Source organism: Capricornis sumatraensis, chromosome 19 (assembly GCF_032405125.1).
Source record: "Capricornis sumatraensis isolate serow.1 chromosome 19, serow.2, whole genome shotgun sequence".
NCBI lineage: Eukaryota > Metazoa > Chordata > Mammalia > Artiodactyla > Bovidae > Capricornis > Capricornis sumatraensis.
This window is the reverse complement of record NC_091087.1, coordinates 11604982-11627120: the sequence shown is the minus strand read 5'-3', so window position 1 is coordinate 11627120 and position 22139 is coordinate 11604982. Positions and strand designations below refer to the sequence as shown.

The following is a 22139-nucleotide window of genomic DNA, read 5'->3' as shown; positions in this document are numbered from 1 at the left end:
TCTTTTGCAGTAAGTCGGCTCTTTGCATCAGGTGGCCAAAGTATTGGAGCTTCAGCTTCAGTCCTTCCAATGAATATTCAGAATTGATTTCTTTTAGGATTGACTGGTTTGATTTCCTTGCAGTCCAAGGGACTCTCAAGAACCTTCTCTAGCACCACAGTTCGAAAGTATCAGTTCTTGGGTACTCAACCTTCTTTATGGTCCAACTCTCACCTCCATACAAGTTGTTGTTGTTCAATATCTAAGTTGTGTCTGACTCTTTGCAACCGCCTGGACTGCAACACTCCAGGCTTCCCTGTCCTTCACTATCTCCTGGGCTTTGCAGTTTTTATAGCTTGCCGTGTAGGAGTCCTGATCATGCCTAGTTTGTTTATTTAAAAGTGTTAGGTAGTTTTAAGCCAAATATTATTTATTTCCAAGTGCATGTTTGCAGAGTCTTTGGCTTTCTTGAAGAAATTGACAAGGAAAAATAGATTGTGAAAAGAGATAAGGGTCAAAGTAGTCTGCACTAATTTGGATTGGTTGAAAATTCTGATCTGCAGACACCACCACCTGTGACTGCCACTTTTCCCCATAGCTCATCCAGGTGCTGGGCAGTATGACCTTTCCTTGTTTCAGTGACAGAAAGCTTGGCACACAAACCCCACTAGAATGGGATGGCAGTTCTCTCAATGAGGGTTTCTGGTGTAATGTGTGGAAGTCACTTTGCATGTGTTCTTAACCCTAATGGAATTCATAGATCTAGGATTTAATGGATGTGAGGAAAGATCCCTTTTCTTTTAGTTGTAGAGAATTTTTTCCGAATTCATATGGAGAAGCCAGCAAGACTGTTGTTAATCTTTTGGCTAGTTTGCTGTATGCATAATGGCATAACAGTTTCAGAATTATTAACAATGATGTCTTTTGCATATATGAAAACAAGCACTTAAAGACAACCTCCTTTTAGTTGTCATGGATCCCATTTTGGCCCTGGCTACCTACTGTATTGAGTGTACATGTATTTTCATTGTTTAGAAAGAGCAAGAAGCTAATGATGTCACTTTAAAAGTAATTCAGTTCTGAAAATATATTCTGAATAGACCCCCCCAAAATTTGTTTGCATCCAAATTCCAAGTATGAGATTTATTATTTTCTTTATTAATTAAAAAAAAATACCTTTTTAGAAAAAAAAAATTTCGCCCAAGATATCATATCCTATACTACGTTGGAGATTAATGGAGATGTTGAGATAATTTCTTCTAAGAATTGCTTTGAGTTCGTTCTTTGCTCTGTAGGTTGTTGTAATGTGCTGAAATGTTAGCTCATCAAAAGGTAGACTGTTAAGGTAGCTATGGTTCTTTATTATTTTTAGAAAATTTTCCATGATTATTATTTCATCTGTTTTCAGGTTAAGAAAGAGTTCATTAACACCAGAATTTGGAGACACTCTTAAGCCCCAACTCACAATGCTGTATGTGCACGATGATTATTAGGCAATCCACATATCAGGAAAAGGGACATTCTTTCATAAGGTAAGTGACTGACTGACATAGGATGTCTGTGTTGTTCTAGGGGAAAATCCATTTAGTTTTTATTTCTCATTCAGATTACCTAATGTATACTAAAACACAACACTTGCTAAAAGAAAATCTGGGTTTGTTTTGATATTGTTTAAATATTTTTCTTCATATAGAATGCCTTGTTTAAGTGCCAAGGTAATCATCCCAGTTTAAAAAAAAAAATACCTGTTAAAGGTAATTGTTTTGAGTATATGGTAGTAGTTTCTGTGAATTTCTTCTAATGGTCTTAACCTTCCCTTATAACGCTAAAAAGAAGCAAAAACCTAGCCAGAAGAATTCTTGGTTTTAAAATTTGTAAGGCAAGAGACTTAATTTTAATGTCCACTTAAAGTAATTAAGTGGAAAGATAAGAGGATATCATGTTTCTTAAGAAATTGTCAGGAAATTTCTCCTTTTCCACTTTTTCTTAAGGAAACAGTTCTTTGTAGCAGTGATCTGATATTTTTTAAATTACATTACTTTGTAATGATACTTAGGAGTTTGTATCAATAATAACCATTTTCTGTGTATAAACAAGGTAGGATATTTGATTATACAGTTGAGCTGTGATAACATGATCAAAGTTATGACCTAAGTTACCTTAAGTTGACCTTTGTACCATCTATAGGGGTAAGTCTTCCAAGGTAACTATTATTGGTAACAAGATTGTCCCAAGATGTCTAACCTACGTATGAGACCAGAATGTCTTTAAGGGACTTTCACATAATTTTTTTTTTTTTTGAAATGGAAGCTACTCATTAGGGGATGAGTCTAATCTAGTCCTTAAAGTTAGCCCAGGTGGAATGGCTTCTTAGAATTATGTTAGTTTAAGTTTCTGTGTGTATTTAAAAACTTACAAACACACTAAAAAAAGTTTTGTATGCACACATGTAGGATATAACTTTTCATCAGTTCAATGTGAACTTTTCCTGTTTGCATGAAGGGAAGCTCATTTTATATTGAGTTTGAGTACACACCTCTTTTGACCTATTAGAAAGTGTAGAAATTCAGTACACTACTTTTACTTTTTTCATGTGGTTAATCAGCAGATTCTTTAGACTTCTTTTCTTTTAAAATATTTTTTATGATGTTGCTACTTTGAATATTTGTAGAATAAAACTTCTGGAAAATGGAAATTAGAAAAGTGCCCAAGAAATGTGGCAGAAAAGAAGGAGTAGTAAATCTTGTTTCCTAAAGTGGAAAGGATAGATAGAGAAACAGAAATGAAAGGAATGTAAATATAATCTGCACTTTTTTTTTTTCTCTAATTTGCTTAACCCCACCTACTTCCCCTTTCCCCCCTTCCAGCTTTCCACTCTTTGGGGCTAAAAATAAAATATTATTGAAATATTTTTGGGAGACCAGCCTAAAGGTCTTCGCCTTTTTTTTAAATGTTAAACTGCTTCTCATAGTTGAAGGTCTTTAGTCTTGCTAGTCTATGAATTGTCCATTTGATACTCGGTATTTATTGATGTGTGATAGATTTCTTGAATAGTTTATAAATTAAATTTTCCATGTGCTTTAGGTAAATGTGAAATCCTAAAACAAGTACTCATTTGCTTCCTCTGTTGTAGCCATCTTCAGCTGCCCAGCATCACCTTCCCTTTTATGTTGTATTCACTGATACTTGCTCTGAGTTTACAAAAGGCTGTAAAGAGGAAATTTCCTGTTATAGCATTTTAGGACTTTATGCCTTGCTTTCTTTTTGAAATCTTTTATAATCTTAGGGAAATTGCTGCAAGTTCTGGGCAAAACAGATACATGTTAATTTGTTATGGTATGAAATGTCATCACTGAGCCTTACATGAGTTAGCAGTGGGAAATTCTGGGGTATTTAATGAACACACTGTCAGGTGTCAGGTATTCTAAATTTTATGTATTGTGCCTACCCTTCAAGGCTGATCCCTGTGACCTAATGAATCCTTTGTAAAAAAACGTGGACTCAGCTAGGATGTTACACCACCATTGTCGAAGGAACCCTGAACTCCAGGAAGAGTTGCAGATTCAAGCTGCAGTGGCTGCCGGGGATGTTCACACAGTGCGGAAGATGTTAGAGCAAGGCTACTCTCCAAATGGCCGGGATGCTAATGGCTGGACCCTGCTTCATTTCTCTGCAGCAAGAGGAAAGGAAAGATGTGTTCGAGTATTTCTAGAGCATGGAGGTGAGTTTACTGGGAGCAAACCTTTTTTCCCCAAGAAGAAACAAATGAAATTCTGTTTAGTTTAAAGTAATGTGTGCATGTGTATATAATTTCCAATGCTTCTTTTTTCTAATACTCGACTTCTTCTTCTCTCCTGTGTTATAATTATGCTGAGTTTTGTTTAAAACCAGGTTGTCTAAAAAATTGGTTTGATGAATGTGCTTTTTTTCCCCTTGTAACTCTAGTTTCTATATAGCCAGATTTCCCCAGATTATTTCAACTAAAAGCAACCCTTCTTCAGGTCGTCCACTTGCTTTGTTTCAGAAGCAGAAGTGGCTGTGGTCCCAACAACTAAGAATTGCTCAAGTTCCCCCTGTTGAGAATTGCTCAAGCAGACAGAGATACCATAGGCCCCTATAAATACCATGGCCTTCATGATACCCTATCTTTTGAATTTACCTCTTCTAAAAGCATTTTTAGATGCTTTTATTACTGTTTTAGCTCTTGCCTTTTCTAGAATTGTACATAGTTTCTAGATATCCTACAAGATTATCTGAGGTCTAATTTTATATGCAGTTGGAAGCTACATTTACCATTTTATGTTTTTGCTCTGAAAAACTGTCCATTCCCATAGTTAATAGTAACTAATAATTGTCTTAAACTCACTTGTTTCCCTATTAGATTTCCACTTAATTTATTTTCCTAGATTTACACTTGTACAAGTGTACAAGATGAACAAACATATTTTTTTGTACTCATATTATTTTCTTAAATTATGATGTAAAGCAGCTTAGTTGGAACTCAGGATTCATTATGTACTACTCTAGGGCCTGGATTGCTTATTAACAATCATTTAGTTCCATTTCTGTGCTGTACTTTTGACTAGTCAAACTTGGAAACTGTTTTGAAGTACGGAAAATGTTAGAAGTCGCGCAGCTGCCAATTAGGGTCTTGTGAATTATGTGAAGATAGGAATATGAAGGCTGTGAGCGTGGACTAACTGCTGGGCACTGCTAAACTGAGACTAGGAATCATCACATGTCTTAGTGGCCCTGAAATAAGAATTAAGTCCCCAAAATAGTTGGCCATTGACAGGACCCCACCATTTGCTGGCCTGGGCCTCTTTTGTGGCTGTCCTCTGCCCCTCCCCGTGGCCCTTGCTCATGCCTCATTTCACCTTCAAACTTGAAAACGTCAGTGCGGAAGGCCGTGAAGGAGTACTGTACGAGGAATGCCAGAAGAAAGATCTGGAAAAACTAAGAAGTGGGTGTAGAGTCAGAATAGTTAAAATTCTGATACTGCTTCGGCAAAATAAGGAACAGAACTCAGATTTTTAAATTCTACCTAGTTGTGTTACTTTCTGCATCAGCCAGCCTTGCTTTTAACAAACTAATTAAAAAAGAAAGGTCAGTTACTCGGGTAATATATGAACTTGTCTCCTTAAAACAAATAAAACACAATTTCAAATAAATTATAAATAAAGCCAAAGTCCCCTTTGGTCAGCTCCCAACCCATGTCTGCCCACCCCTGCCCAGAAGTAACTCATGGCTCTAAGTTTGGTTTGGTCCAATTTTTCTAGATCATTTCCTAACATACTTCTAGAAAATACATCTTATTGTGTTGTCTGTGGTTTTAGAATATAAATTATATACTGACTGTGTTAAAATTCTGCAACTGTTATTTTTTGCTCAGCTATATGTAACTTAAGAATTTTTTAAATGTTAGGTTGGCAGACTTTTTCTGTAAAAGGCCAGATAGTAAATATTTGGGGCTTTGCAAGCCCTTCTTTTTCTGTTGTTAGCTGCTCAACTCTGCCTTTGTGGCATGAAAGCTGTCATATACAGTGTGAAGGAATGAATGTAGCTGTGTGCTGGTTAAACTTTATCTATAAATACCAGTGATGGTCTAGATTTGGCCTCTGGGTCCAGTTTGCTGAGCTCTATTTCTCCCCCCAAACCCTACTCTCTGTTTCTATATATATGTGTATATAGATATTTTTTTAACAGCTTTTATTGAGAGATAATTCACAAACCTTACAATTTGCCCTTTTCAAGTATACAGTTTAGTAGATTTTGATGTATTCATAGAGTTGCGCATCTTTCACCACAACCAACTTTGAAACATTTCCATTACCCCGAAAAGAAGTCTTGTCCCCACAAAGAAGTCTTGTACCTATCCTATAGTTATACATACCGGTTTGTGTGTGTGTGTTTAGTCACTCAGTTACATCCAACTCGCTGTGACACCATGGACTGTAGCCTGCCAGGCTCCTCTGTCCATGGAATTCTTCAGGCAAGAATCCTGGAGTGGGTTGCCATTTCCTCCTCCAGGAGTCTTCCTGGCCAGGGATCAAACCCACATCTCTTGATTCTCCTGCATTGGCGGCAGATTCTTTACCACTTTGCCACCTGGGAAGCATATATAGGTTTTCTCTGTTCTTTTCAACTGCTCAGTTCACTTCAATTCAGTTCAGTTCAGCAGTCGTGTCCGACTCTTTGTGACCCCATGAATCACAGCACACAAGGCCTCCCTGTCCATCACCAACTCCCAGAGTTCACCCAAACTCATGTGCGTTGAGTCGGTGATGCCATCCAGCCATCTCATCCTCTGTCATCCGCTTCTCCTCCTGCCCCCAATCCCTCCCAGCATCAGAGTCTTTTCCAATGAGTCAACTCTTTGCCATGAGGTGGCCAAAGTATTGGAGTTTTAGCCTCAGCATCAGTCCTTCCAATGGACACCCAGGACTGATTTCCTTTAGGATGGACTGATTGGATCTCCTTTCAGTCCAAGGGACTCTCAAGAGTCTTCTCCAACACCACAGCTCAAAAGCATCAATTCTTTGGCGCTCAACTTTCTTCACTGTCCAACTCTTATATCCAAACATGACAACTGAAAAAAACATAGCCTAGACTAGACAGACCTTTGTTGGCAAAGTAATATCTCTGCTTTTGAATATGCTATCTAGGTTGGTCATAACTTTCCTTCCAAGGAGTAAGGGTCTTTTAATTTCATGGCTGCAGTCACAATCTGCAGTGATTCTGGAGCCCAGAAAAATAAAGTCTGACACTGTTTCCACTGTTTCCCCATCTGTTTCCCATGAAGTGATGGGACCAGATGCCATGATCTTCGTTTTCTGAATGCTGAGCTTTAAGCCAACTTTTTCACTTTCCTCTTTCATTTTCATCAAGAGGCTCTTTAGTTCTTCTTCACTTTCTACCATAAGAATGGTGTCATCTGCATATCTGAGGTTATTGATATTTCTCCCAGCAATCTTGATTCTAGCTTGTGCTTCTTCTAGCCCAGCATTTCTCATGATGTGCTCTGCATAGAAGTTAAATAAGCAGGGTAACAATATACAGCCTTGTCATACTCCTTTTCCTGTTTGGAACCAGTCTGTTGTTCCATGTCCAGTTCTAACTGTTGCTTCCTGACCTGCATACAGGTTTCTCAAGAGGCAGGTCAGGAGGTCTGGTATTCCCATCTCTTTCAGAATTTTCCACAGTTCATTGTGATCCACACAGTCAAAGGCTTTGGCATAGTCAATAAAGCAGAAATAGATGTTTTTCTGGAACTCTCTTGCTTTTTCCATGATCCAGCAGATGTTGGCAATTTGATCGCTGGTTGCTCTGCCTTTTCTAAAACCAGCTTGAACATCAGGGAGTTCACGGTTCACGTATTGCTGAAGCCTGGCTTGGAGAATTTTGAGTATTACTTTACTAGCATGTGAGATGAGTGCAATTGTGCGGTGGTTTCAGCATTCTTTGGAGGCATTGCCTTTCTCTGGGATTGGAATGAAAACTGACCTTTTCCAGTCCTGTGGCCACTGCTGAGTTTTCCCTGTATGCTGGCATATTGAGTACAGCACTTTCACAGCATCATCTTTCAGGATTTCAAACAGCTCAACTGGAATTCCATCACCTCCACTAGCTTTGTTTGTAGTGATGTTTTCTAAGGCACACTTGACTTCACATTCCAGGATGTCTGGCTCTAGGTGAGTGATCACACCATCGTGATTATCTGGGTCATGAAGATCTTTTTTGTACAGTTCTTCTATGTATTCTTGCCACCTCTTCTTAATATCTTCTGCTTCAGTTAGGTCCATACCATTTCCGTCCTTTATCGAGCCCATCTTTGCACAAAATGTTCCCTTGGTATCTCTAATTTTCTTGAAGAGATCGTTAGTCTTTCCCATTCTGTTGTTTTCCTCTATTTCTTTCCATTGATCACTGAGGAAGGCTTTCTTATCTCTTCTTGCTATTCTTTGGAACTCTGCATTCAGATGCTTATATCTTTCCTTTTCTCCTTTGCTTTTCCCTTCTCCTCTTTCCACAGCTATTTGTAAGGCCTCCCCAGACAGCCATTTTGCTTTTTTGCATTTCTTTTCCATGGGGATGGTCTTGATCCCTGTCTCCTGTACAGTGTCATGAACCTCAGTCCATAGTTCATCAGGAACTCTGTGTATCAGATCTAGTCCCTTAAATCTGTTTTACACTTCCACTGTATAATCATAAGGGATTTGATTGAGGTCATACCTGAATGGTCTAGTGGTATTCCCTACTTTCTTCAATTTAAGTGTGAATTTGGCATTAAGGAGTTCATGGTCTGAGCCACAGTCAGCTCCGGGTCTTGTTTTTGCTGACTGTATAGAGCTTCTTCATCTTTGGCTGCAAAGAATATAATCAGTCTGATTTCGGTGTTGGCCATCTGGTGATGTCCATGTGTAGAGTCTTCTCTTGTGTTGTTGGAAGAGGGTGTTTGCTATGACCAGTTCATTCTCTTGGCAAAACTCTATTAGCCTTTTCCCTTCTTCACTTCGTACTGCAAGGCCAAATTTGCCTGTTTCTTGACTTCCTACTTTTGCATTCCAGTCCCCTATAATGAAAAGAACATCTTTTTTGGGTGTTAGTTCTAAAAAGTCTTGTAGATCTTCATAGAACCATTCAACTTCAGCTTTTTGGATCACCGTGATATTGAATGGTTTGCCTTAGAAACAAACAGATCATTTTGTCATTTTTGAGATTGCATCAGGTACTGCATTTCAGACTCTTTTGTTGACCATGATGGCTACTCCATTTCTTCTAAGGGATTCCTGCCCACAGTAGTAGATATGATGGTCATCTGAGTTAAATTCACCCATTCCAGTCCATTTCAGTTCGCTGATTCCTAGGATGTCGACGTTCAGTCTTGGCCATCTCCTGTTTCAACTGCTAGGTAGTGTTTATTAGTATGGATATAATATCATTTGTTTAAATCAAGCTTTTTTATTTTTTGAGAGAGGCTGAATGTTTCTCAGTAGGACATTTTATTTGTTGAGAAAGTAACAGATACATCCATATACATGGTTAACACCTAAAGGAGAGGTGTAAGGAACAGACTGTTGGAGGGAAACGTCTGCCCCTCGGCGCTGGTCTCTTCCTCTGCTGCCCAGAGGCACGCTCACTGGATTCTGCTGTGTCCCTGAAGAGACCGTCTGCATCTACAAATGCATAGTGTTCTACCGGCCACCTTCTCACCTGCTTCCCTTTTGTTAATCGTTGGATCTGCATCTTGATTTTTTCATAACAGTTTCAGTCACTGATTCCATTGTATGGATGTAATTTCTTTAAACTTATTCTCTGTTTTGGACATTCTAATTTTTCATTTTTCTTCTTCTAGGAACAGTATTACAGAGAATGTCCTTGACTAATCTTTTTACATGTGTGAGTTTATCTCTTGGATAATTCCTGGGAGTACAAGCAAAGGATCGTTCGTTTTTTGTTTGTTTGCTCTTTAATGGACATTGGCAAATTGTCTTCCAAAGAAGGTCATTAATGGCTCTGTCCCTAGCTGGTGTGAAAGGGCCCAGGCCCCTGCCTTTGCCAGGAGTATGTTGCTAGGTGGTTTGCTCTTCTGTGTGACGTGCTCGCTTCTTCCCCCGCCCATGGCAAAAGTGAGATGACTAGCAGAGCCTTGTGGGGCTGGGCTCTTTGCGTGTCTCTTTCTGACTGCTTGCAGGAGCTGTTTATATATTCTCTGCTGGTAGTTACATGTTGCAACAGTCTTCTCCCAGTTGGTAGCTTTTTCAGTTTCTTGCTGTGCTTGTTTTTATTGGGCAGAAGTTTACATTAAGTAAATTGTGTTTTTCTTTTGCCTTATGAGTTGTGCTTTCTGGGTCTTGTACATCATACCACAAGGTAATTATTTGCCTATACTTTGTTCTAAAAAGTTTCATGAAGTTTAGGACCTTAATCTATCCAGAGTTGGTTTTGGTGTATCACACGGTTACAATTTCATACGTAAAGGAAGCCTACATCATCCCTTCTTTCTCATTGTTGTGCCCTGCCGACATGCATGGTTCCATTAATTCTGTTGTCAGTATGTCCCTAGGTGAGTATCAGCTCAGTTCAGTTGCTCAGTCGTGTCCGACTCTTTGCGACCCCATGAATCGCAGCACGCCAGGCCTCCCTGTCCATCACCAACTCCCGGAGTTCACTCAGACTCACATACATCGAGTCCGTGATGCCATCCAGCCATCTCATCCTCTGTCGTCCCCTTCTCCTCCTGCCCCCAATCCCTCCCAGCATCAGAGTCTTTTCCAATGAGTCAACTCTTCGCATGAGGTGGCCAAAGTACTGGAGTTTCAGCTTTAGCATCATTCCTTCCAAAGAAATCCCAGGGCTGATCTCCTTCAGAATGGACTCGTTGGATCTCCTTGCAGTCCAAGGGACTCTCAAGAGTCTTCTCCAACACCACAATTCAAAAGCATGAATTCTTGGGTGCTCAGCCTTCTTCACAGTCCAACTCTCACATCCATACATGACTACTGGAAAAACCACAGCCTTGACTAGACGGACCTTAGTTGGCAAAGTAATGGTATTGTTGTAAATTGTTGTTCTCTAATAAGCTTTAGTATCTGGGAGAGCAGACCTCCTCTCCCTGTTCTTTAGGGATGTCTTGGCTACTCTTTTTTGTTGTTATTGTCTCAGTTGCTACATTGTATTTGACTCTTTGCCGCCCCATGGACTACAGCCTGCCAGGCTCCTCTGTCTGTGGGATTTCCCAGACCAAGAGTGGGTTTTCCTTTCCTTCTCCAGGAGATCTTCCCAACCCAGGGATTGAACCCACATTTCCTGCATTGGCAGGCAGACTCTTTACCACTGAGCCGCCTGGGAAGCCCTGGCTAATCTTACCACTTTGCATTTCCATATAAAATTTTAAAACAACAAAATTACATACTTTGCAGAAATCCCTCACTCATTCTTGTATAGCACCTTTTACGTCCTCCTTTTTCACATTTCCTTGGTAGAATAAGAACTTTATGGAATAGTTTTTAAGAGCACATAATGTGTCAATTGGGGAACATAAATAGGAGTGGAGCCCTCCTCCTGCTCTCTGCTCGCCTTGGCCCCTCGTGATGTTAGACACGCTCTGTATTTTGTCTTGGCCTGGCTTCTGATCTCAGACCGGTGCTGCCTGTTCATGGTCTCCACGCTCATGGCTCACGGTACAGCATGAGCTGCTGCTTGACCGTGTTCTTCTGCAGTAAATGGCACCAAAGCTATGCCAGAAACCTCAAAACTATCCTTCTAAATAGTTGTCAGATCATTTCACTTCCTTTCATTGGAGGCACTGTCCTACCTCTGGGTAAGGAAACCTTATTCCTCACCAGAACTCTGAAATGTCTCTTTCATCTTGCTTCCAGTCAGCGCCTTCCCGGCCAGTCTCCAAATGGAGTGACCTCTTAAAAATGACAGTTAAAGTATGTCTTCTTAAAATCCATCAGTGGCTTCCCCCTTCTCTTGGGGTAGTTCTGAGTCCCTCAGGTGACCTCATGGCCCTGCAGCGTCTGCTCGTCTGCAGTGTCTCCCAGTTTGTCTCTGAGCTGCCCCTTCCCCTGGCCCCTGCTGCCTCACTCGCCTCTCCGCACTCTTCTCAGGGAAGCCTCCCCTCACCATCCGGGCTCGGTCAGATCTCTCTGTGATATGGTACTGCTAGGCTCTGTACCTTTGTACTGTAGCTCCTGTCACAAGCAATGAAATAATAATTTATTTTATTAGTAATATAATAATAAAATAATAAATTATTTTTGTAGTATTCTATTTAGTTCTCTTCTAGAGAACTAGTTTGAGGCTTTGTGAGGACAGAACCCATGTCTGTATTCTCAGTGAGAGAGAGAAAGAAGAAATAAGCACCAGTTACCTAAGATAATTGTTCCCCAACTTTACAGAGACAAGGCTGATTCTTTATTATTATTATTATTATTATTAAAAAATATTGATTGAAATGGGCCAGTCTTCTGGTAGGATTAGAAGAGTGCCTGAATTCTTCATACCTGCTCTTTTCCTTAAACCACCGTTTCTTTAAGAGCTTTTAAACTTTGAGTTAGGTTGGCCCTATCCTGTTTATAAGCTTATTTTGTGCTGGACATTAAGATGAAATGAAGTCAAAAATTCAAATATGGGGCAGGGAGAAATGCACAGAAACAGGATTTGCTTTCGTCTCTCCCTCCTTCTTCCCCGACCTCTGCGCAGAGAGAGAGAATCCACACAGATAGAGGAGGGGGAGGCGGCCAGTTGGCCACTTGTTCAGGTATTTATTCAGCAGGTATTTATTGAGTGCCTGACATATGCTAGGCTCTGGCCAGGCCCTGAGATGTGGACCTAATCATTATGTTCCGCTTCTGATACTCCACAGTCTACTGGGGGGATGGATTTATAGCCAGCATTTGTTGAACATTTAGTATCAGCCTGATTCTGCACAACTGTTCACGAGGTTAAGTAAGTAAGGAGTATTTTTTCCACTGAGAAAACTGAGCCACAGAATGGTAAGTAATTTGCTCACCATCAATTCACCTTGTAAATTGATTCTGTATGACCTATAAGAAGACAGTGCAGGATCGAGAGACTGAGCTGAGCACTGTTCATAAACCACCACCCCCTGTGGTTGGGGTGGAGGTGGCGGGAGAGGCAGCGAAGGCCTGCGGGAGCAAGCGTGGTTTGGTTGCGGTCTTGAAAGGTGAGGCCATGCAGGATGCTGGAAGGTTGGTGTTGTGGAGTTATTCCAAACTCAGAGGACACTGATGAAGGGTTGAAGGAAAAAGGGAGCATGTTTGGTTCTAGGAGCTGAGATTCAGCGTGATTGGAGCGCATCCAGTCATTTATTTTGGGGACAGTGGTGAGCCGTGTGAGAGAGAGGAGTGGGAGAAACAGATGTGTGCTGTGGAAAAGCTCACTGGTTGTAGCATTGTGAACTTAGTGAAACGGCCCAAGACTTCAGGCTTTGCTGCCTGATCAGGACTGCAGCCTCATCTCCCTGAACACCACATGTGTTTCCTGAGCACCTGCTTTGTGCCAGGCACTGTTCGGAGGGCTGGGACTACAGTAACAAAATAAAGTCTCTACTGTCGTGACACTTACGTTCCAGTAACTGACAGTATACGATATCAGACTGTGAAGAGAAAAGAATCAGAGAAGGGGTAAAGAGGTACAGACTGCTGTTTTAAATTAGGTATTCGTGGAAGGCCTCTGACGTGACATGTTAGCTGAGGCCTGAAAGAAATGAAGACCAAACCATGTAGGTATATGGGAGTAAAGTGTTAAGTAAAACTCTAGGTTGGGAACATCTTAGCACTTTCAAGAAGAAGCCAGGAAGATGGTGGCTGGAGCAAAATGATGGGAGAGGGGACCAAACAGGGCTCAAGAGAGTCAGCCAACGTGTCCTGTAGCTCCTAGACCTTTAACTTTGCTCTGAGTGAGAAGGGAGGGTGCCATTGACCACTTCTCAACTGAGGAATGATGCGAACTTCCTGAATGACTCACTCTGGCTGCTCTGAGAAAGACAGATTGTAGACGAGCAGGGGAAAAATCAGAAAACCTCTCCAGTACTTTGAAATAGTTCAGATGAGAGATATCCATGGCTTGGGCTACATGATAGCAGTGGATGTGTTGAGAAGTGGTCAGATTCTGGATATATTTTGAAAATGGAGACAACACGATGTGATGATAGATTGACTGTGAAGTGAGAGGGAAGGAAACCCTAAGGTTTCTAAGGGGTTTCTAAGGGGAATAACTAAGGTTTGGGGGGCTGAGGGTTTGGAAGAAAAGAGTTGTCATTTACTGAATGAGCAGGAGAAAGTTAGCCAAAGCAATTGGTGGGGGGGTGTGGGGGGGCAGACATAGATGTTTAATTTAAGCCTTTCACCCTACCCGAAATTTTTAATCTCAAGTGCATTAAAGGATTGGATCTTTCAGGTAAATCTGTTCACCTGCACAGTGAAACTACCAGTGAGTGAGCACACAGATCTGTCAAAACTCAGAGCTCAGAAGTTGCCCTCTCTGTGCTGTGCTGACAGCGATGTGACCGCAGAAGGCATCCTGGCTGGCGAGCAGCTTTGTGACATGTGCTTATGAGCAAGTCTGTGTTATTAATACTGTCTGTATTCCAGAAGGGGGTAGAAGTGATATGAGGCTGTCTTTAGTTCAGTCTAAACCTGTGCTGTCTATAGCATGTGTCGCAGCAGGCATACCTCAGAGACACTCAGGGTTCTGTCCCAGACCATCACAGGAAAACGAATGGTGTAGTAGGGGGAGTCACACGAATTTTTTGGTTTCCCAGTGCATGTAAAAGTTATGTTTATACTATACTGTAGTCTGGAAACTGTCGAAAGAAACAATGTACATACTTGAGTTACAAAATGCTTTATTGCTAAAAAATTGCTAGCCGTCATCTGAGCCTTCAGTGAGTTATAATCCTTTTGCCAGTGGAGGATCTTTCCTCATGGTGATGGCTACTGACTCATCAAAGTGGAGGCTGCTGAAGGCTGGAGTGGCTGTGGCAATTTCTTAAAATATGACAGAAATGAAGTTTGACCATCAATTAACTCTTCCTTTCACAAATGACTTCCCTATAGCCTGCACAAATGTTTGATAGTATTTTATTCACAGCAGAACTGCTTTCAAAATTGGAGTTAATTCTGTCAAACGCTATTGCTGTTTTATCAACTAAGTTTATATAATATTCTGAAGTCTTTGTTGTGATTTCAACAACCTCCACAGCATCTTCACTTGAGATTCCATCTTAAGAAATCACTTTCATTACTTGTCCATGAGAAGCAACTCCTCATCTGTTAAAATTTCATCATGAGATTGCAGCAGTTCAGTCACTCACATCTTTAGGCTCCACTCCTAATTCTAGTTCTCTTACTAAGTAATCCGCACTTCCTTCCTGCACTGGTCTTGACCCTCTCAGCATCATCTATGAGAGTTGGAATCAACTTCTTCCAGCTCTTAATATTGATATTTTGTCCCCTTCCTGTGAGTCATGAATGTTCTAAATGACGTGTAGAATGGTGAGTTCTTTCTAAAAATTTTTCAATTTACTTTTCCCACATCCATCAGAGGAATCACTATCTATGGCATCTGTAGCCTTAGGAAATGCATTTCTTCAGTAATAAAATTTCATAGTCGAAATTACGCCTTAACCTATGAACTACAGAATGGATATTATGTTAGGCATGAAAACAGCATTAATCTTATTTATATCTCTGTCATAGCTTTTGGATGGCTAGGTGCATTGTCAGTGAGCAGTAGTAATATTTGAAAGGAATCTTTGTTTCTGAGCAGCAGTTCTTGACTTTGAGCTTTATACATTCAGTAAACTGTATTATACACAGATGTACTGTCATCCAGGCTTTGTTGTTCCATTTATAGAGCATACGCAGGGTAGTTTGATATAATTCCTAAGTGTCCTCGGATTTTGGAATGGTAAATGAGCACTGGCTTCAACTTAAAGTCACCAGCTGCTTTACCAAGAGTCAGCCTGTGCTTTGAAGCCAGACTTTCACTCCTCTATGAAAGTCCTAGGTAGCCTCTTATTCCAATAACATCGAATCACTGTTGTTTAGTGTGGCCATCTTCATTAATTGTCTTCTAGAGAATTTGCAGCAACTTTTCCATCAGCACGTGCTGCTTTGTCTTACATTGTGATGTGTGGAGATGGCCTCTTTCCTGGAACTTCATGAATCAACCTCTGCTAGCTTCAGACTTTTTTCTTTTTTTTTTCTGAAGTTTCCTCACCTCTTGAAGCCTTCATATAGCTGAAGCAAGTTAGGGCCTTCTCCAAATTAGGCTTTGGCTAAATTAGGGCATGTTGTGGCTGTTTTGATCTTCTGTTTGGCACTCAAACTTTCTCCATATCATAAAAAAGGCTGCTCCACTTTCTTATTATTCCTGTGTTCACTGGAGTAGCCCTTTTAATTTCCTTCAAGAATATTTCCTTTGCATTCACATCTTAGCTAACTATTTTGCACAAGAAGCTAGCTTTTGGTGTGTCTCAGTTTTCAACATCTTCCTCACTAAGCTTAATCATTTCTAGCTTTTGATTTAAAATGAGAGACATGTGACTGTTCATTTTCAACAGTTAAAGGCCTGATCACTTGTGTCCCAGGAGATAGGGAGGCCTGAGAAGAGAGAGAGACTGGGGTTGGTGGAGCAGTCAGGACAAAACATTCGTTAAGTTGACTGTCTTATTATGGGTGTGTTTTGTGGCAACCCTAAATAATTGAAATAGTCACAGCTAAGATAACTGATCACCATAACAAATATAATAATGATGAAAAAGTTTGAAATATTTCAAGAATTATCCTAATATGATACAGGGAGACAAAATGAGCAAATACTGTTGGAAAATGGCACTGATTTAGTTGCTGTAGGTGATGTTGCCCACTTACAATTTTTAAAAAACGTAGTCAGTATCTCTAAGTGCAGTAAAGTGTAGTGCAGTAAAATATATGCCTGTATTTACAGTTAAGTTAAAAAAGTTGAGTTCCACAGTCACACTATCCCTGTTTAAGGTGCTCAGTAGCCACGTGTGACTAGTAGAACATAAAACGTTGGCCTGTGCATATAAGTAAGTGATATTTTGCTCTTTTACTTTCAAATATCCTGCTTCAAAATGATGAACGCTTAGGGTTTTATACAGTCCAAAAATATCAGTGTTTCCAAACACAAATGTGATGCATATGATTGTATCTTTGTCCTCGTCCCGGTGGTCTTTCTGATGAGGTTAGTGTGCCGTTTGAATTGTGGGGAAGAGTGTTTACCACAAGAGTGCAAATTTTAAGAAACCCAGTATTGTATTCATTTTCCCATTTTGAATCTTTCTAAAAATTCTAATACTACATTGAACATTTCAAGAGTGTAACAGTAAGAGACCCTGTATTAGCCGGTGTGTTTATTTATCTTCAGATTTGGTGTTTATGCAAACAGACCTGGAGGGCAGTAAGCTGAAGCTCTAGAAGTTAATTTCATAAAGCAGATCCCCAGAGTAAACTGAGAAAAGTGTCTCAGGTCTCCTCTCGGTACAGAAGATAAAATCCTCTTGCTGAAACATAAGAAAATAAATGGGAGATAAGGGATTGGTCAAAGAAATTCATAGCATGATCATGAGAAATTAATTTTCATTTTTCAAAAATGAAAGATTTTGCAAATGGTAATCCCAAATATGGAGAAATGGGGATGTTGATGGTAGACATTTATGAAAGCGTTTGTGGAAAGAAGTTTAGTAGTATGTGTTAGATCCTGAGAAATGGGAGCTCTTTTTGCCAGTAAATCTACTTGTATTTATTTATTCCAAGAAGCAGCTTAAATGCAGGAATTTTTTCCTGTATGAAAATTTTACCCTTTATTATATGTAATTTTAAAAATGGAGGCATGTTCAGTGCCTAAATATAGAGGCAAAAATAATTAGACTATGATTACAGTTATATATATATTTTAAACATATAAAAGGAAAGCTGAAAGCTTTCTGCCATCACTGTGGACAGTAGTTATTGAGGAATGCTGTTTTTGCTTTGCTGCTTTTCTAAATTTTCAGTTTTTCATTAGCAAAAAAGTAATGTTTCTTGCGGAAATCCTATTTGGGAACATTACACCACCTGACTTTCCTCTTCTTTGTTCTGTGGTGGATTATTAGTCAAGTTTTAAGGATTTGTTTAGATTTTTTTCCTCCATCACTGTTGCTTTTTTTTTTCCTATAATGACACTTACGGCACATCGCATAGCTGTTTTTAGACCTCGAAGCAGTGTCTTTTCCTGTGCCACTTCACTTTGCATTTAGTACTTTTAAAACTTTTAAGAAGAGTAATCCCATAAATAGCAAGTTAAGGTGCAGTGCTTATACATATATTTTGTAAAATTCTGAGTTTCCCACTTTTAGGATATTATAATGTCCAAGAGTATTTGAGCTTTTAAACACAGATGGGAAGCATGTAATAACCTCTGTAAATATTCTGGTAATGTTTTTGACCAAATTAGTGTATATATTTTAATCCTTAGAGCAACCAGTTTAAAAAAAAAAAAAGATAATGCAAAGACATAGCTAGAACATCAATGGAGAAATTAAAATGGAATGCTAAAAACTGTTCTGATATTATTTTTTAAAAGTTATAAAGGAAAGAAGAGAGACTAGGAGGCAAATGGAAAACAAATAATGAAATGGTAAATTAAAGCAATTATATCAATATTTACATTAAACATTAATGGACAAAACACTCTGATGAAAATCTAGAAATTATCAGAAAGGTAAGTAGACAAAACTAAATTATATGCTGCTTACAAAGATACACTTTAAAGGTACAGGTGGGTTGAAAGTAGGTAGATGGATGGTACATGTCCTGGAAATATACCATGCAAATAGCGAGCATGAGAAAGCCGGAGCGGCTACGTTAGTGGCGTATGAAATAGATTCCAGGACATAGACTACTGTCAGAACTAAACAGAGGCATTTCACAGTGACAAGTGGGGCACTTCACTAGGAGGAGTAACACTCGTAAAATTTGCCCGGAAAGGGAACTTCAAAATACGTGAGGCAAAAAATTGACAATGAAAGGGAGAAATGGACAATTTCACGATCCTGAATGTTTTAACATTTCTCAGCAATTGATAGAACAAGTAGATTTAAAATATCAATATCTAGAGAAAATCTTAAAAACATTATTAAACACATTAACATATTGTTTTTGAAAATAGCATCCAGCACTTTCAGAATATGCATTCTTTGTGTGTGTATGTTATGGCCACTGGGATAAGCCATATGCTGGCAGTAAAATAAGTGTCAGTAAAGGTTAAAAGGCTGAAATCTTAAGGGTATATTCCCTAACTGCAACAGAATTCTATTAGAAATCAACAACATCAACATATCTAGGACAGCCTCAGATGTTTGGAAGTCAGATTTTGAGCTGAATGATAGTGAAAGCACAGCATACCAGAGTTTGTGGGGTATACTAGAGCAGTGCTTAGAGAGGAATTTATAGCTTTAAATGTTTGAACAGGAAAGGCAAACCATCATAAATCAGTTATTTTTTAACTTAAATTTGAAAAAGAAGAAATTGAGGCCAAAGTGGCTATTCCCATTTTACTCTTTCTGTTCTCCAACAAGCTCTGTGTCACAGTATCATGAGAGCTGGAATCCTGCTTGATGGCAGAAGGGACTGACCTGATTTTGGAGCCCATGGAAATGCCCCTTGCTTGGACTGCTGTTGAAAATAACCCTCGTCTTGATCTAGGTGGTAAACAAACTGCAAGCTTGTTTGACTTGCAGCACAGCTACGTGACTGAGGCTCTAATACCAGTTGGGGCAAGCAACAGAGCAGACTCACACTTCACAGGAGACCTGACAAATGAGATAGCCATGTGGACTTTGATAAGCTGCTGTGTATTCTTGGGAATTTGGAAGGCTGATGCATGCTTAAGAAAGACCAGAGAGGACCCCAGTTATCAACTCATCTCTTGTTGAACTTGAAGCCAGAAAATGAAAGCTGTGACATATTTGTAAATTGTCTGATTATTAAATGTATGTATCAACCTACACACAGATCTCCTTGGCAAAAGATGGAAGCCTTACTGGTTCAAATTGCTTAAGCACAATCTCTAACCAGTTACTGGTCAAGTATAAGTTATTCCTAGGAGCAGCCCCTAGAAGCCCTGCTTTGACAGAGACACTGTATACTCTTAAGGAAGACAAACTATGTAGAATTAGTTTAGGCAATTCACTAAAACTAATAATGACAGCAGCCAACCTGGAAGACGTAAGGATCAAAATCCAGGGATGCTGTGATACAGTCTAAGATGTTCCATTTTCAGTAAAATCAAAAGACTTGCTAATAAACTGGAATGTATTGCTCATACATAGGAAATGGAACTAGCTAATACAAAATGTGTCTGAAGAGGCAGATGCTACATTTAACAAAGTTTCAGGATAGCTATTATAAAGGTGTTCAGAGAACTAAGGAAACCATGTTCAAAGAATGAAATGACAACATGTGACAGTGACTCATCAGATAGAGATGATCAGTAAAGAAATTGAAGCCCTGGTATTGTGGCCGCCTGGTGGGCAGAGCTGATTCATTAGGAAAGACCCCGATGCTGGGAAGGATTGAAGAGAGCAGGAGAAGGGAACGACAGAGGACGAGATGGTTGGATGGCATCACCGATTCAATGGACGTGAGTTTGAGCAAACTCCAGGAGATGGTGAAGGATAGGAGGCCTGGCATGCTGCAGTCCATGGGATTGTAAAAGAGTCAGACAAGACTGAGCAACTGAACAACAACAATATATATACGGGAGTGTGTGTGTGTGTATATATATATATATATATATAATATTTATATATATATATATAATTCTAGAATTGAAAGTACAATAATAAATGAATTCATTAGAGTGATTAACAGAGATTTGAGCTGGCTCAAGAAGGAATTTGTGACTTTGAAAATTGATCAATAAACATTATCCAGTCTGAGGAACATACATAAAAAAGACTTTTGAAAAAAAATGACAATAAGATATTTAAGATAGCTTATGGTCAAAATAACATGTTTGACCAGTAACTGGTCAGAGGTTGTGCTTAAGCAGTTTGAGTCAGTAAAACTTTTACTTTGCCAATGAGATCTGTGTATTAGGTTTAGACACATTCAGTAATCAGATAACTTACACGTATGCCCCAACTTTCATTTTCTGGCCTCATGTTTAACCAGAGATGAGTAGATAACTGGAGTCCTCTCTGGTCTTTCTTAAGCATGTATCAGCCTTCCAAATTTCCAGGAATATGTGGCAGCTTATTGAAGCCCATATAGCTGTCTCATTTGCCAGGTCTCCTGTTACATGTGAAGTGATTCTCTTGCTTGCTGTAAGCAGTGTCAGAGCCTCACTCAGGGGCCCCACAGATCTGTGGAATATTATTAAGCATACCAACACATGCAAAGAAAGAAGTCCTTTTAGCTGAAAGAAAAGTACCACGTGTAATCCAAATTCACAGGACAAATAAAAATCACTGGTAAAGGTAACTATGCATGTAAAAAACAGTGTGTTCATTCCTATTGCTTTTATTACCTCCCAGTTTTAAGGTGTTGGCCAGACTGTTCTCATCTGTAGACTTAACTGGGGAAGAATTTGCTTCCAAGCTCACTCAGGTTGTCATCAGATTAATTCCCTCGGTTGTATAGGACTGAGGGCGGTAGCTGAAGGTTGCCAGTAGTTCTTAGAGGTAAACTGCAGATTCTTGTCCTGTGGGCTTTCCCAGCAAGACCCCTTAGTTCATGAAGGCAGCAGGGAGAGTTGCTGCATTGAGTCTGCTGGCAAGATGGAGCCTCGTGTATCATAACATACACAGTAGTGGCATTCCATCACCTTTGCCAGGTTGTTTGGGTTAGCAGGAAGTCCAGGTCCTGCTCATATGCATGGGGAGAGATTTACACAGGGGCATGAGCATCAAGAGGCAGGGATTATGGGAGGGACCCCCTTAGGAGCGTGCTGCCATACAATGTAAATATGTTTCCCCCTTTTCATCTCTTAAAAGACAACATAAATAATTACAAAACGGTTGTTGGGCTTATATAAAGATGTAATGTATATGACAGTAATAGTGCAAAGGAAGGGAGAGGAAACGGGGCTCTCGGTACAGTTTCTCTGTATTGCTAGAATTACATTCAAAGTAAGAATAGGGATGAAATTATAAACAGAAGAAAAGTAATCAGTGGAATGGAAAATAGACAAATCACAGGAAAAATTAATGAAACCAAGAAAAAGCTGGTTCTTTGAAAAGATCAATAAAATTGATAAACCTCAAGGTAGACTGATGAAGAAAACAAAAAAGCACATAAGCAATAACAAGTATTAGGCTTTCACTATAGATCCTGTAGACACTAAAATGATAATAAGGAACATAATGAGCACCCTTCTGCCATTTAGAAGAAATGGACAGTTTGCTTGAAATACACAAATGGCCAGAACTGACCCAAGGGGAAAACAGAATAATTTGATCAGTTTACAACAAAGAAACTTAGTTCATAACTAAAACTATGCTAAAAACCTTAGACCCGGCTGCCTTTTCTGTTGAATTATTTCAAATAATAAAGGCATAAACATTAACAAACTCTGAGGAAATGATCCCAGATTTAAATTGTATAAGGGTTGTAGTTCCCTGA

At 39.5% G+C, this 22139-nt stretch overlaps 1 protein-coding gene across 1 annotated transcript in view; it reads left to right on the top strand.

The window, feature by feature from the left end:
- Nucleotides 1-3464: 3464 nt before the first annotated feature.
- Nucleotides 3465-22139, top strand: part of ASB7 (ankyrin repeat and SOCS box containing 7) — a 41516-nt gene continuing 22841 nt past the window's right edge. The window contains exon 1 of the mRNA XM_068991458.1: nt 3465-3700. Within this exon, the coding sequence (XP_068847559.1) occupies nt 3490-3700 (211 nt within the window). The 5' untranslated portion in view covers nt 3465-3489. The remainder of the gene's footprint in view (nt 3701-22139) is intronic.